Source organism: Rhincodon typus, chromosome 10 (assembly GCF_021869965.1).
Source record: "Rhincodon typus isolate 14 chromosome 10, sRhiTyp1.1, whole genome shotgun sequence".
Classification (NCBI taxonomy): domain Eukaryota; kingdom Metazoa; phylum Chordata; class Chondrichthyes; order Orectolobiformes; family Rhincodontidae; genus Rhincodon; species Rhincodon typus.
Genome location: NC_063341.1, coordinates 15,322,309 through 15,338,432, shown reverse-complemented (window position 1 = coordinate 15,338,432; position 16,124 = coordinate 15,322,309). Strand labels below are relative to the sequence as shown.

At 42.0% G+C, this 16,124-nt stretch overlaps 1 protein-coding gene across 3 annotated transcripts in view; it reads left to right on the top strand.

Annotated features, from left to right (window-relative positions):
• LOC109912093 (regulator of G-protein signaling 8-like) overlaps positions 1-16,124 on the top strand; it is a 46,545-nt gene that overhangs the window by 15,079 nt on the left and 15,342 nt on the right. Inside the window, exons 2-3 of one of the 3 annotated variants that reach the window (XM_020511471.2) lie at positions 3,381-3,469; positions 13,212-13,322. In XM_020511471.2, coding sequence (XP_020367060.1) covers positions 3,381-3,469; positions 13,212-13,322 — 200 coding nt within the window. Of the gene's footprint in view, positions 1-3,380; positions 3,470-13,211; positions 13,323-14,283; positions 14,447-16,124 lie in introns of those variants that run through there. The other 2 variants (XM_048601864.1, XM_048601863.1) reach the window with 2 other exon arrangements.

Below are 16,124 nucleotides of genomic sequence, written 5' to 3'. Positions count from 1 at the left end.
ACTGTCCACTAAAAAGATGCAATGATTATGTAGTTTGAGGGGTGGCATTCTGTGTCAAGAGTAGAGTAAAACAAGAAAGCAGACCTCTTACCAAAGCCAATACAGGGACTGAACCTGAGCTGTTGGTGAGCTGCCAGAAATCATTGTCCATATTGGTACTAATGACATGGGCGGGAAGAAAGATGAGGTCCTGCGAAGGAAATTTAATGAGTTAAGTAGGATGTTGAAAGGTAGGATCTCAAGGGTTGTAAACTTGGGATTAGTCCCTGTGTTATGTGCTACTGAGGTTAGAAATAGGAAGATAATTCTGTGTAGCTAAAGAGCTGGTGTTGGATGGCTGCAGATATTTGGATCATTGGGATCTCTACCAGGGCCAGGAGGGACCCGTACAAGAACGATGGGTGCACTTAACTGGAAGGGCACCAATATTCTTGCAGGGAGATTTGCCAGTGCCACTTGGGTGGGTTTAACCAAGTGTGGCAAGGGGGTGGGAACCAGAGCAGTAGGTCAGCAAATGGAGTGATTGAGTAGAAGGTAGAGGTTAAGTCTAGTGAGTCTAGTTGGAAGAACTGGCAGGACCAGGTTAATGAACACAGCAGGACTGCTGGTCTGAAGTGTATTTATTTTAATGCAAGGAGTATAACAGGTAAGGCAGCTGAGCTTAGAGCCAGGATTAGTACATAAGACTACGATGTGGTAGCCATTACAGAAACTTAGTTGACAGAAGGGCAGGATTGGCAGCTCAGTGTTCCAGGATTTTGATGTTTCAGGCATGATACAGAGTGATGTGAAAGGAAAGGGGGGAAGTAGCATCAAAAGCAGATGTTGCTTTTGCATTCGCACTTCTATCGTTTTTTTATGGGGGAAGTAGCATTGCATTACTAAGGAGAATGTCACAGCTGCACTAAGACAGAACACCTTGGAGGGCTTATCCAGCCAGACCATATGGGTAGAACACAGGAGTAAGAAAGGTGAGGTCACTGTGATGGGGTTATATTATAGGCCTCCTAGTGGGAATTTAAAGAACAGATATGTAAGCAGATTGTGGAAAGATGTAAGAACAACAGGGTTGTTGTAGGTGGATGATTTTAACTTCCACAATATTGACTGGGACTCCCTTAATGCCAAGGGCTTAGATGAGGCAGAATTTGTTAGGTGCATCCAGGAGAGTTTCTTGAAACAATATGTAGATAGCCCAACTAGGGAAAGGGGCCATACTAGACCTTGTATTGAGGAATGAGCCTGGCCAGGCGATCAAGTTTTCAGTGGGCAACCATTTTGGGAACCGAGATCATAATTCCATAAGTTTTAAGATAGTTATGGATGACATGAAAATTGGTGGAGTTGTGGATAGAGAGGGAGGTTGTCAAAGAACACAGCAGGATATAGATCAGTTAGAAAGTTGGGCGGAGAAATGGCAGATGGAATTTAATCTGGACAAGTGTGATGTGATGCATTTTGGGAGATAAATACAAGAGGAAAGTATACCATAAATGGCAAGACCATTAGGAGCTTGTGGTGCAAGTCCATAACTCCCCAAAAATGGTAACACAAGTGGATAAGGTGGTAAAGAAGGCACATGGCTTGCTGGCCTTCATAAGTTGGGACATGGAGTACGAAAGTTGGCAAGTCATGTTCCAGCTGTACAAAATTGCAGTTAGGTCACATTTGGAGTATTATATGCAGTTCTGGTCACCACACTATTGGAAGGATGTGGAGGCTTTGAAGAGGGTGCGAAAGAAGTTTACCATGATGTTGCCTGGATTGATGTGTATTAGCTATAAGGAAAGGTTGGCCAAACTTGGATTGTTTTCACTAGAGCGTTGAAGGCTGAGGGGCAACCTGGTAGAAGTATGTAAATTATGAGAGGCATGGATAGGTCAGTAGTCGGTGTCTTTTTCCCAGGGTGGAAATGTCAAGTACATGGGGGAGTAGGTTTATGCGGAAGGGGGAAAGTTTAAAGAAGATGTGCAAAGCAAGTTTTTTATGCAGGGGGTGGCCGGTTCCAGAGGTGGTGATAGAAGCAGGTAAAATAGCGATATTTAGGAGGCATTTAGGTAGACGTATGAACAGGCAGGGAATAGAGGGATGCTGATCAAGTGCAGGCAAATGGGATTATTTCAGGATAGTATCATAGTTGGCACAGACATGGTGGGCTGAAGGGCCTTTTCCTGTGCTGTACTGTTCGATATTCTATGTTCTATAACCTGTGTTCTAAAAGAGATCAGAATACCCAACCACCTCAATTATAATTCAGCTACTTTGTGCCCCACAACCATATAGTATCATTCAGCAAAGGGTTTTCCATAGTTTATGTGAAATAAGTTGCCTCAAATAGAAAACATCCTTACGTGGCTATCTGGTGCGTGACTTTAACATGGAATAGCAGTTTTAACATTAATACTTTCTTCAGCATAGCAAATCTCTTGTGTTGTCTGATTGTAATAAACCCTGCACAGCCCATTTCTTGCTATCCTTAAAGTCCCCAAGATGCCAATAGCATTTGCAGCTAATCGCAAAATGCTTGTAGCTGATGCCCTTGAGTGCTAGCTTCAAGCCATTTTCCATCAAATCTTTCATGTGTTCATTATGAATCTCTCTCTCTCTTTGCAGTTGAGTTTGGAATCTGGGCTATATTTAGCCGTGTTTTTATCTCAGCATTTTAGCCTTAAGGGAACAGTGATGTGACGGTTGACTTTTGCTTAATTAAGAATCTTCTCCCACTTAGTGAGCAACTGTCAGCATTACTCCAAACTTGTTCTGCACAGTATTACTGTCTACTGTTCATTTTGCTGATGAAATTCTACAATATAGCAGCATTATTTGCATTGGTATAAATTCCAACAAAGGGCATAATGGCTTCAAAATAATAAGGCTATTTTTTTATTTCTGCAGCAGAACACAGAATATTCTTGCTTTGAATACCATAAGATGCTAAACTATCTATTTTGGTTAGGGTGTGTTGCAGTCTGGGGAGAAAAAACACAAATTATTCAGCATTCAAGTTCAACGCAATTCATCCAGAGAACACTGATGAAAACAAATTGTTCCTATTCTCGCTTCTGTCTATATAGCTGACAACATCCAATCAATTTCAGCAACAGTAAAGGCACAGAATAAGTAAAAGATGATGCACCCTGATAGGATGAGCTGCACTTGGATCCCACCAGCTGAAAACAAAAATACACACAGTGGTTGGAATGGGTGTTGGGGGTTGACAAATTTTATTGTGTTCAAGACAACAGAGCGCCTTCCTTTCAACAGTTGACATTCCTGTCGAGCGAAAAGTGCTTCAGAGAAAACATTGCGCTCAAAATCGCAGGCCGACGGGCGAGTTGGTGAGAGAGAAATCACACATCCTGCTTCTCATATCTCCACAGCTCAGCTTGTCGCAGCTTCACACAGACAGCTTGCCCGACTGCAGAGTTCACAAAGAGAAGACTGTCGACAAAAGGAACAGCGCTAAACAGTGAGTCTGTTTTATTTTGTTCGCAGCTGACCTTTCCGAATATGAAAGGTCACATATTCATATGTGCGGGCACAGGCGTTGCTTTGGCTGCATCTGTTGCCCCCATTTCAATCGATTATCCCTGAGCCAGGACAGCTTGGAGCTGGCATCGATCTGACTGGTTAAGTGGAATTCTACATTTGACCAGATTCCAGCTTTGCCACTGTGTGAGCATCAGGCATTCTGTGGGAGATTATTCCTCAATCTGGTTTCTTCCAAAGCTCGGTGAAAGATTTGGTGCCAAAAAGGCCAGACAGCCCTGATTATTTAATGCTCACGCCGTGTCTTAACCAGGGGAATTTATTTTTAAAAATGCATAAACCAATTAAGTTTTATTTTACATGCATCTGCCAAAGTCATTGTGACTGCATCATATGGCAAAGGAAGGCTTGATTTGCAGTTTGATCTAATCACAACTAGGGAGATAGTCTGGGCATGTCACTTGCCTGAGCACTTTGGGACTGGGGGCAGCAATGGACATAGATAACCAAACCCAGTTGTGATCTAGGGACACTTGCTGGCCCATCATGTAGGGAGAACAGAATTTGACTCAGTCACGCCCACTTTAGGTCAAGTACTTGCTGGCACACAATATGGAGATTGATGCATGAAGAATGGTCAGTTCAAAATTATGTTGGACAACAGATAATATCATGTGCCCTCCTAAGAATTAACACTGAGGAAAGATTATTAAAGCTGATGAAGAGGTACAGAATGTGAAGAAAATAGCCAATGAATGAAAAACAAGTTACATGTGAGCAGAACGCCAGAATTAGGGACAATTTCGCAGTGATTGACCCATGCTGTGACTGTTTGTGTTCACACTGGGAAGCAAGGATTCAGATACTGGCTGATGAGGTTTCCCAATTTGTAAGTGGTACCAAAATTGGACAGTGGCTAATTAATTCTGAGATCCAAAGAAAATTATTTTCAGCTAGTGATAAAATAACAAATGGCGAAAACACATACAGCAGACAGAATCCACGTCAGTCAATTTGAGATAGCAAAATTAGTAATGTTTGCACCTACAATGCAGAATACCGTGTGAAATGAAGACAACAGTGTTGAAAGAATTTAGGTTCATAAGATATTAAAAATGGCACCTGAATGTATGAGGCCTAAAAAGAAGATCATGGAATATTGGGTTTATGGCAAGAAGTGTAGAATGTGAAATCTCAAATGTAATGGTGAATTTATATTAAATCTTAGTATGATCACATGAGGAGTGTTGTATTCAAGTTTAGAACCCATGGTACAGAGAGGATGCTGAGAAAATAAGTAGAGGATATAGGGTTGATTCAATATGCTACTATGAGGAAGTAAAAGTACAAAGAACAACTGAAATTATTGTAGCCGTTTTCATAAAAACGGAGGAGATCAAGGGATGACTCAATAAGAAGGCATTAGCAAATGGGAAGGGAAATTAAGAAGGAATGCTTTCTCACAGAATGTAAGCACAGGTCATATTGGATCATTTAAAAAGGACACGTTGTAGTGAGAGTAACAAGGTCAACCAGGTGGACCTCACAGGATATGAGTTCCCTGATTGGGGCTGTTAATCTGGTGCAGTCCGGGAGCCCTGGCGGACAGATATAAACAGGAGGGTCAGAAGTTCTGGTCACTCTAAGACCTGGCTCTGAAGGAACTGGATCAGTGTCAAGGACTCACCACATGTAAATAGAGGGTGACTTGGCGACAGGATACTGGCGTCTGTGGAGTTATTTCATGAGTAATTGAAAAAGAAAGTGTATGGAAAAAGAGCAGGGAAATGAGATTAAGGATCTGCAATGCTTGGTCTGGAACAATGCTGTGCTACTAGATCCAGTACATTCCTGCCCTCGGTTTTATACAAAAATATTGAAGTGTTAGAATGGAGTAGGATTCAATGATAGAGTTATTGTTACTTTTATAAAGATTTTCTAGGCTAATTCCCTAGGCTACAAGTCAGCAACCAGTCAGGTAGTGAGCTGGGATTGTAGGTGCTCTGGGGAGGGAGTGGGCATTTCGCAATGGGATGCCACATCCATGGGATACAGATAGTGGAAGGCAGAGTCTGCAAGTTGAGGGAAATGGGAAGGTGTGCTTAGAGATGGGGAGAGGCTGGGGCTGATGATGTCTAAGGATTTCTTAGGGTCTCAGGGGTGGGTGGCAAATGTCTGCACCAAGGAGCTCACAGAGAACATATTTTAAAGACTGACACCAGCCTGTTTTTGTTAGTTGACATCTTGACAGTTCAAGACCACCCTTAACTTTAACTTCATATGACAAAGTTAGACTGCAAGGTTTGAATGTTAAATAGATTTCCAACTGTATGAAACAGGAGGCCTGATTACAAGTTTGGTGGATTGGAGCCTGAAAGCTGTTTTCAGATTTTAAAAGCACATACACACATACGTATATGCACTCATAATTATATATATACACACGCACGCGCATGCACGTGCACACATACACACACACACCCACACACACACACACACACATACACACACAAAAATTCACAAACATATGCCCATGTGTACACACATACACAAGGTTTGCTTCAAAAAAATAAATCTGATTCTCTGACAGCAAAAACAAGAGTGTTTATCATCAATGATAACAGTTAGTTCTTTGAGGATGAAAGCTGCTTTTCCCCCTCGACATTATCTTGCTTCACTTTCTTAATGAAAAGCTTTGTTGAAGCTGACTTGGTCTGGTCCTTTGAGAGTGGTCTTGGAGGTGAGGGAGGGAAAGCCAGGCAAATAGGGCTGAGCCAAATAGAGATGGTCACCAACACATTCCTGCCACTGGGGGCAGGACTGGTGCAAGTGTATTAGCACCCTAGGTGACCATTGATTAAAGTACAAGTTGATAAATAACAGTAGATCCAAGTTTTGCATTCCCACCACTGAAATCAGTTTGTTTACTCAGTTAGTTTCTTGAATAGTTCATTTAGTTCCCCAGTGGTTCCACTGGCCCTAGCTGGAAACTTGCTCAGAGGTGGACTGCAAGTGGCATCACCTGCCCAATCCTCAGAAGTAGACTACTACTGCAAGCGTTTCAGGCCTCTGACTTGGAGTGAATAAATGAATACCATATCCACACAGCACCCCCAGCCACCCCCATTCCTGCAACAGCCTGTGGTCAGTCATCAGCCATCCTGCTCCATGTCCAAAAGAAGGGCCCACAATCTGCAAGGCCACTCCCAATTGATTCACCCCGAGGGGATTCCGCTCCTAACCTTTATGCCCCTTGTTATTTTACAGCATAAAGGTATGCTTCCAAATGCATCTGTATTTCAAGGAGGCCATCACAGTTCTCAATCTGTCTCAGCGGTGCCTATCTCTACTTGTGGAGTAGCCAAGGCTGCAGAGCCTCCTGCCCGCTGAAGGGGCCTACCAATTTGGAGGACACTTCCAGGAAGATTGTGAAGCTGTTCTGTCAGCCAGCAAGCGTGGGGAAAAAGCTAGTCACTTCATCAGGGCTCTGACGTTGTGGGAAAATCTGGTGCTCAATCTATTTCTAACAAGAGAATTGTGTTTCAGTCAAAATTCTGAGTACCTGCTAGTCACTGCACCTCAAAGCCACAACTCTGAGGTACTCAGAGGTGCAGCGACTAGCACCCTGCCTCTGAGTACAAGTTCCAGCTCGTCACCCCAGCACTTGATCGTAGAGGTATGTATGTTCATAATGAAGCAAACAGGTTTATATTTCTTCCTAAACCTCACTGTTGTCTCTTCATTTAAAGCAATCTTTCAAACATTACTTTTTCCAAGATTTTAAGCGCCTGTCCTAATATCTCTTTATTTGATCCCTAACCCTAACGCAGTGTTGAAATTTAATTCAAAATGCTTCTATGAAATGCCTTGGGATTTTTTTTTATTTAAGGCACTGTATACATTGTATTTGTAGTAGTAAGAAAATGGCCTGTTCGATGAGAATCATTTATCTTGAGAGAAATTATCACCCTGACAAGAAATGTTGGAGGAGTGAGAGAGAGAACCAAAAACCACTTTCATTGCAATCTGATTCTTTTAGCTAATTACTGGATAGTCCAAACAGTTTAGTCTATATACTATTTGAACATAACATGCAACTACAAGGTTATTTGAACTGGTGTGTTCGTCTCTAGTAAAACTTGTTGTTTGGCCACCAGAGTGTCAGACACATTCAGAAATTTATCGCCGTACCACCTCTACAAATCGAGTTATCCAGAAATCTGCACCAGTAGTCGATTGGTTAACTTGCTTCCCCCACTTCACAGTTAAGTGCCTAATTTACTCCAAACCACAGATTTTATGTGCAGGTTAGCAAGGACCCATACCTATAAGTTCCCATTGGGGTTTACAACTGAAAAGCAAGTAAGTGCAATGGTAGCGTTTACCAACATGGCATAGGTCACTCTTCACAGCTTCTCTGGCTACACTGAACATTCCTGTGAGGACATTGAAACCAGAACCAAGTGGTGATGCTGCTGCTACACTTATGATACTCTATTACTAGGCAGTCTGAAGGCAGTTCAGAATCAACTGCTGCATTACGCAGTAAGAGATTGAGCACTTTGACACCCTGCCTCGTATCATTGCATTAACCACCACAACTTGCATTATTATACAATGATATCGAATAATTGGTGGCCTTGATGGCCAAATTCTACCACAGCCCAGGTCAAGGCTTTCTGTCTTTCCTTTCCCTCTCTCTCTCTCTACTGGACGAATTCAGTATCCCAGGCTACTCGGTGTTATAACTATAACGTAGCCTGTGGGATGATAATAACCCAGGATCTACTGAAATGTCAGTTTTAAAGTCATTACCAATTTCATCAGGTTCCAGAATTGCACGTTTGGTTAAAATTAACTCCTTGGTGTCTGCCAAGGGATTATGTTCTCCATCTCCCTTCTTTGTTCATCTCCTGAGTTTTGCTCTTTGATTGCGATGAAAGCCGTTCACTCACAGTTTTTCATTTGATCTTTTTGCTTTTGTATTTTGTTATCCTTCTTCACTCGTGCTGTCACCTCTGTAATTTAGTTTGGTGTTCTTACTTGCTGTGGTTTGCCAAGTCATTTCTTCTGCGCTCCTCTTTTTCTCACAGCTGGGCAGATCGATTGTTTCAAACTGTATGCCGGAAATGTATGGAGAATATATTGCCCCGAAGCACTACAGCAATGCCTTGCTCAGGCCTTGGGGTTCTGACAATCAAAGACCCAGTCACAAGCCGCATCTGAGGTGCTGAGATCAAGACTTCTTTCAAGTTCTTGTCAAAGACCTCTTGAAAAAAGCAGTATTATCAGATGGCTGGGAGTTTCCTGATTGGGAAATGTGGATGTTAAATAGGGAAAAAGGTGGGAAAAGCCAGAAGGGAGGAAATGGTGCATCATTAAGAAAGTAACAAAAACACCCATAGAACCAGTTTTCCAACACAGAGATGGTGGTATGAAATATTGTCGCTACTGTTTTATTAATTGCTAAGAGGAAATGATATGTAACATAAGGCATGACAGGATGCACACAACATGAAACAGATTAATGAAAGGAACTGAGGCCCAACATGTGCCAAGTTCACTAAAAAAGGGAATGTAAAGTGAATTCAACCTGCAGCATAAACAGTGCTTCATTGTTCAGCTGTCTCCAGACCTGTTCCAAAGATTTGTTTTCACATTATATAATCACACTTGTCACTAGCTTCAGCAATTACCATTATTTTTAATGCAAATGTTCAGCCACTTTCATTCCAAGCTGGTGGGTTAGGACTAAGAAAGTACATAGAGTTCACAATAAGGCCAGTCATTAGCAATTTAAAAATGATGAAAACAAGATATAATCCTTCATATACTTGCCATTTTCACCCTTCCCAGTAACTAAGTGAGGTATAGGAAATACGAAAATACAACTTTCATCCACATTACTACGCCACTGACACTTCAATATATAATTAATGACCAGTTCTTTTGTATTACATCCCATGTGCAGTTCATTCGTCTTCTAGTATTCACATTTCTTATTCACATCAAACATCTACTCAGCCACTTAAAGGAGTTGCAATGGAAATCAGACACTGGGTCATGGGTTGGGTCCACAAACATTCTCAAGAAGTTGGCTATCACTAGAATGCTGAAAAGGATGGACTCTACACTCTGTGCAAAGCCCTGTGCCTAGTTAGTGCCACAATCCTTTCTGTTCCTCAGTATTTCATTTGCTTTGCTACCAAGCCTGCCGATGCACCAGGCATACCCAGCAGCCTTGTTTAATAGCCTGTCCCATCATAGTGATCACCTGACTTCCCTGAATCGGAACTCCAATGCACCCCTTGAGAGTTGGCACTTTCCAAATCTTTGTTCTTTAGTTTTAGCTGACTTCAGTTTTAGCTATCTCATTGCCTCAGATTGCACTTATATACTGTCATCTAAAGCACATGCAGTCCTGATATCTGAGATATAGGTTGAGTGTGGGCTTGAATGGCCATGTTACGTCATCAGGCATTTTATTCTCATGGCACACTGTCCAGGTGGTGGCAGCTAAACAGAGAAAGGCAGAAGGTTGGGTTTGCATTTGGGGAAGAGGAGGCAAGAGGTACATGCCATAGCTTGTAAATCAGGGGAGACTGTGCACTGGGGGGAGGTGGGAAGTGAAAATGTGGAGTGGGTAGGAACACATCAATATGTTCACTGGTATTGTTACCAGTAGCAGCCTTTGGCTAGGCCACTCCAATGATGGTCATGCTGTACCCTCCACTAGGCTTTCGGCATTCGTATGACAAAGACTGTCAGCAAGTGTGGTGCTACGTGACTGGGTAAATTGGCTATCATGTTTTTTTTAATTCATTCAGAGGATGTGGGCTTTGCTGGCTTGGCGAGCATTTATTGCCCATCCCCAGTTGCCTTTGAGAACGTGGTGGTGAGATGTCTCCTTGAACTGCAGCTGTCCATTGGGTGCAGGGAAACCCCCAGTGCTGTTAGGGAGGCAGCTCCAGGAATTTCACCCAGTGTCGTTGAAGAAACAGCAATGTATTATCCAGTTAAACAGTATGTGGCTTGGAGAGGAACTTGCAGGTAGTGGTGTTCCCTGCCCCTATCCTTCTCGATGGTAGTGCTTTGTGGTTTGCCAGGTGCTGTCTAAGCTGACTTGGTGAATTTCTGCTGATAATCGATAGCACACACTATTGCTACTAAGCATCGGTGGTGGAGGGGTTAGATATTTGTGAATGTTATACCAGTTGAACAGACTGCTTTGTCCTGGATGGTGTCCAGCTTCTTGAGTGTTGGTGGAGCTACACCCATCCAGGAAAGTGGGGAGTATTCCATCACATTCCCGACTTGAGCCCTGTAGATGGCAGACAGGCGTTGGAGAGTGAAGAGGCGAGTTACTTCCGCAGTATTCCTAGCTTCTGACTGCTCTTGTAACAATAGTATTTATATAGCCAACCCAGCTGAATTTCTGGTCAATAGTAACCTCCAGGATGTTCATTGTGTGGTTCAGTGATGAAAGTGCCATTGAATGTCAAAGGGTCATGGTTAGATTCTCTCTTGTTGTAGACGGTTGTTGCTTTGCACTTGTGTGACCTAAACGTTACTTGTCACATATTAATGTTCTCTGGATGGGGGACTTCATTTAAATTAGCAGGCAGCACCATATTTCATATGCACACTGCGTCTGCATCAGAAGGAACCAACACACATCAATCATATCCCTGCATCCAATGTTTGGCACTGTTCAATTTTGCCCTCCTTAGCAGTATTAGCAAATTTAATTATTTTCAATATTGGACAAATAGCTAAATAAGCTTTTTTAAAAAAATGCATTTGTGTCAGAACAGATCTCTCATCATTTTCAAGCTCATCAATTAATGGATCATCAAGTTCTTTTCTATAATTTATATAAAGTTGTAACTAAGATATGTGATTTCACAGTAGCAATTTTGGTTTAATTGGTGGTTTAAACTGGTACAATGAATAGCCGCAGATGAACCATTTTTTTGTGCATATTACTGCCCATGTAATCCTTCATAGTGAATATATTGTCATATATCTCTTCAGAACAGTATATGTACTTTTATTTATTTAAATTAAACTTACTTCGATTTAGCCCTCAGAGGCTAATTGCTGAAAAGATGCTGTCAAAAATTACCCAGCGCCTTGTTACTTCCCCAACACAATTTTAACAGAGGTTGTTCCTGTGAGAATCACAAAATTCAGAGACATAGAAACATAGAAACATAGAAGATAGGAGCAGGAGGAGGCCATTCAGATGATCATGGCTGATTGTACAACTCAATAGCCTAATCCTGCTTTCTCCCCATAACCTTTGATCCCATTTGTCCAAGTGCTATATCTAATCGCCTCTTGAATACATTCAATGTTTTGGCATCAACTACTTCCTGTAGTAATGAATTCCACAGGCTCACCACTCTTTGGGTGAGTAAATGTTTCCTCATCTCTGTCCTAAATCATCTACCCAGAATCCTTATACTGTGACCCCCGGTTCTGGGCACACCCACCATAGAACATAGAACATTACAGCGCAGTACAGGCCCTCGATGTTACACCGACCTGTGAAACCAATCTGAAGCCCATCTAACCTACACTATTCCATTATCATCCATATGTTTATCCAATGACCATTTAAATGCCCTTAAAGTTGGCGAGTCTACTACTGTTGCAGGCAGGGCTTTCCAAGCCCTTACTACTCTGAGTAAAATCGGGATCATCCTCCCTGCATCTACCCTGTCCAGTCCCGTTAGAATTATACCCCACTGTGAAACGTAATGAAATGAGCTGATGCATATTTATCACTCAATTAAGTGATGTGGAGCATGAGATAAAATAAGCAAATTCAGTACAAAACACTTAAATGTGGTTTCATGTACAGCACAACGCAATGGGCACAGGTCACTATATAGAACAATGATCTGCAACAAAGGACTTCAATAAGAAAGGCCACGGTCTAAAGCCTTAATATGCCAAAGGGCTGTTAACTGATAGAACTTGTGGTAACTTGTATTGGAATGTAAATAGTTTTTGTCATATTTAATAACGTTCCTATTTTTGCATTGGATGGAGATGTCCAAGAGAGCAATGCTCAAATGAGAAATTTGATACTGTTATTGTTTTTGCTGTAATGTCCAACTTGAACCATTTTGCCATGCAATGTCTGTATATTTTTGAATATGAGGGACGGAAAATCTTTTTATAATTATTGTATTGATTTGATTTATGAATCCATTTGGTAAAGTCTACTGCCTAGCGTGCAGTAATAAACCAACAGGCGGTCTATACTTATCTCTCTAGGAATAATAACACATATTTAACTATGACTTTTATCTTTGCATTCAAATCATGTTTACGAATGTTGTTATAGCAATAGATTTTAGATAATAATTCTTCTGTACATATTGTATCTGGTTGTTCTTTTGCTGATTTGAATGCTATTTCTGGCTAATTTAAGCGGATATAGATGATGACTTTGCAGAATAACATAAAATGCCCGCCTGTTTTACATTTCTTCCCATTTGTATGCAAAAATGTAAAATAAGCTGCCATCTGGCTCTGTCCTGTTTTATACAATGGGAAAAAATCAAAATCTACCCCAGGCACATTAATGACTTTATCATATTTCAGGAACATTGAAGCGAACCTTATCAATCTTATTTGCTCGTGAAAGCTATTATGTTGTAATTCATTGGGAACGCCTTTCAAAGGTGGATTGTTGCTGTGTCTTTCCACAGGGCCAGAGCAATGAAAACCCGTCTGGGCTGCTTATCACAGAAATCTGACTCCTACAGCGATTTCAGCTCTTTTCTGCCCAATAAGCACGAGAAGCCAATTAGATGTATGAAGTGAGTGATTTTGTTTTTAAAATTCAGGATGGCGCAGGGAATGGGAGAATAAATCAACGGTTCTAACTGTACAAAGAGGCTTTTGGCATTCCTGGGAAATTCACTTTGTCGAACGGCAGGGAGCAGTGAGCATCATTTTCAATGCAACATTGTGTTCTAATGCTGACAGGACATCGTCCAACCAGTTTGCACCAGTGCACCAATCATTGGGGAGGTGATGGCCTGGTGGTATTATCGCTAGATTGTTAATTCAGAGACCCTGATAACATTCTGGGGATCTGGGGTTTGAATTCCGCCACGGCAGATGGTGGGATTTGAATTCAATAAAAATATCTGGAATTAAGAATCTAATGATGACCATGAATCCATTGCCGATTGTCGGAAAAACCCATTTGGTTCATTAATGTCTTTTAGGGAAGGAAATTGCCATCCTTACCTGGTCTGGCCTACATGTGACTCCAGACCCACAGCAATGTGGTTGACTCTCAGCTGCCCTCTGGCCAATTAGGGATGGGCAATAAATGCTGCCTAGCCAGTGACGCCCTCATCCCGTTAACGAATAAAGGGGGAATTGTTTGTAAACAGAATGAGGAAAGGCTTGCCAGGCCATAACACAGTGCCTCCTTAGAAGTGACTCATTCTCAGTAATTCATCACCATTCATTAACTACTTGTAATTTATATCTGTAAAGCTGGTCTCTTCACTTCAATCAAAAGCTCGTCACTTTATTTTAACATTAAAACCGCTCAGTCGGGGAAATCCAGAATCTGCTGCTAATTTTGAGTCAATTGACGTTCCTCAAGTCAGGAATTGAAAACTATTTGTTATCTAGTGATCTCAGGGATTATGGATCCAAGGCAAATGAGGGAAATTGAGGTGACCTGATTAAATGGTTGCAGAGGCTTGATGGGCTGAAAGGAGTACTCCTGTTTCTAACTTTTCATTTTCCTTTTGAGTGCAGAACTCAACTTTTCTTAAACGACACGGATTGACAAGTTAACAAAGCAGCCAGGGAAACAAATTCTGGAAAATTCTGAGTGCTGTTGAATCTGAAACTTCAGAATGGATGTTTTCTCTGCCCCATCAAACATTCCTGTCTGTGATGAAAGGCAGAGCTGCACAAAGTTAGTAAAATAGGTGTCACTTTTCCTTAAGCGATCAGAAGCAGATGTACAGACTGAGATATACAATAATTCTCAATCATTTGTCCTTTCAGCAGCAACAGAAAATGGAAAGCTCTGTCTGACAGATCATCAAATTATAATGTTATGGTTGAGAGATAGTAGATTACCAGGTTCAATGTTACCATGGAAGCAGTAATAGCGGAGCAGAGCAATGCAGAGGCAAGTCTGCATGGACTGGTGGGAGTTGCAGTTGGGTCAGCTGACCCAGGGAAAGTTTTGGGAGCAGCTACTGCTCAGGCTGAGTTAAAATAAAAACACAAAGACCATCCAGCACTCACCCCTCCTCCAGTCCCACCCATGCCACCTAATGCTCCCCAAACAACCCCTACGGCTCCTCATGCCTCTCACACCAGTGATGCCCTCCCACGCATTTATCATTGCCCTTCATGCTACCTCTGCCAGGCTATGGCACTCACAAGCGCATTCACCCACTACACCCTGTTTAGAAGCTGTTGTGTTGCCATAGTCTTACCAGACCATACGGCTGCCCTCCCATTAGAAATAGATGACTGGTGGCAATTTAACCTGAGGGCCACCATACCTCAGGTGAGGGGACAGGTTGAGAAGGAGAGTCCTTCATGGTAACCTCAGATGTTGTGGGAATTACGCCTATGCAGTTGGCATCACATTGCTTTGCAAACCAGCCATCCAGCCAATGGTAGAGTGACAGTAAACTGCAGAGTGACAGTTGGATTTGTAAAGTAAAGTTCATTATTTTATGAAAGTTGTTATATGCACAATAATGTCAACAAACCCCTTTTCAATGTAGCTTAATAAAAATGTCAATCATCTAGATGCTTTAAAGTTTCAATAGCTGAAACTGCAAGCACTTGATACCTCTTAACCTTGTGAAAATAAACTTTGTGCAATTGCTAGTAGAGATCAGATAGCCAAAGCAGTCACTCAAGCAGGGTCTCAGGTGTTTCAAAAGAATGATCTGTAGGTGGCCTCTCGGCCTTGACTACATAATGAGGCATTGCAGGATAAGCATTCATAGAGTGTGGAGGCACATAGTCTCGTATGAAGAGACATGAGGGTGGATGGAGAGGCAAAGCCTGGCAGGGGAATCATAACTTTCCATCAGTAGATGGGAAGTATTCAGCCTAGAGCTCGGTGACCAGTGGTGTGCCGCAGGGATCTGTTCTGGAACCTCTGCTTTGAAATCTTTATAAATGACTTGGAGGAGGAAGTGGAAGGATGGGTTAGTAAGTTTTCTTATGACATGAAGGTTGGTGGAGTTGTGGATAGTGTGGAGGGCTATTGTAGGTTGCAACGGGGCATTGACAAGATGCAGAGCTGGGCACAGAAGTGGCAGATGGAATTCAACCTGGAAAAGTGTGAAGTGATTCATTTTGGAAGGTCGAATTTGAATGCAGAATATAGGGTTATTGGCAGGATTCTTGGCAGTGTGGAAGAACAGAGGGATCTTGGAGTCCACATCCATAGATCCCTCAAAGTTGCTACCCAAGTTGATAGGGTTGTTAAGAAGGCATATGGTGTGTTAGCTTTCATTGGCAGGGGAATTGAGTTTAAGAGCCGCGAGGTTATGCTGCAGCTCTATAAAACCCTGGTTAGACCACACTTGGAATGTTGTGTTCAGTTCTGGTCGCCTCATTAT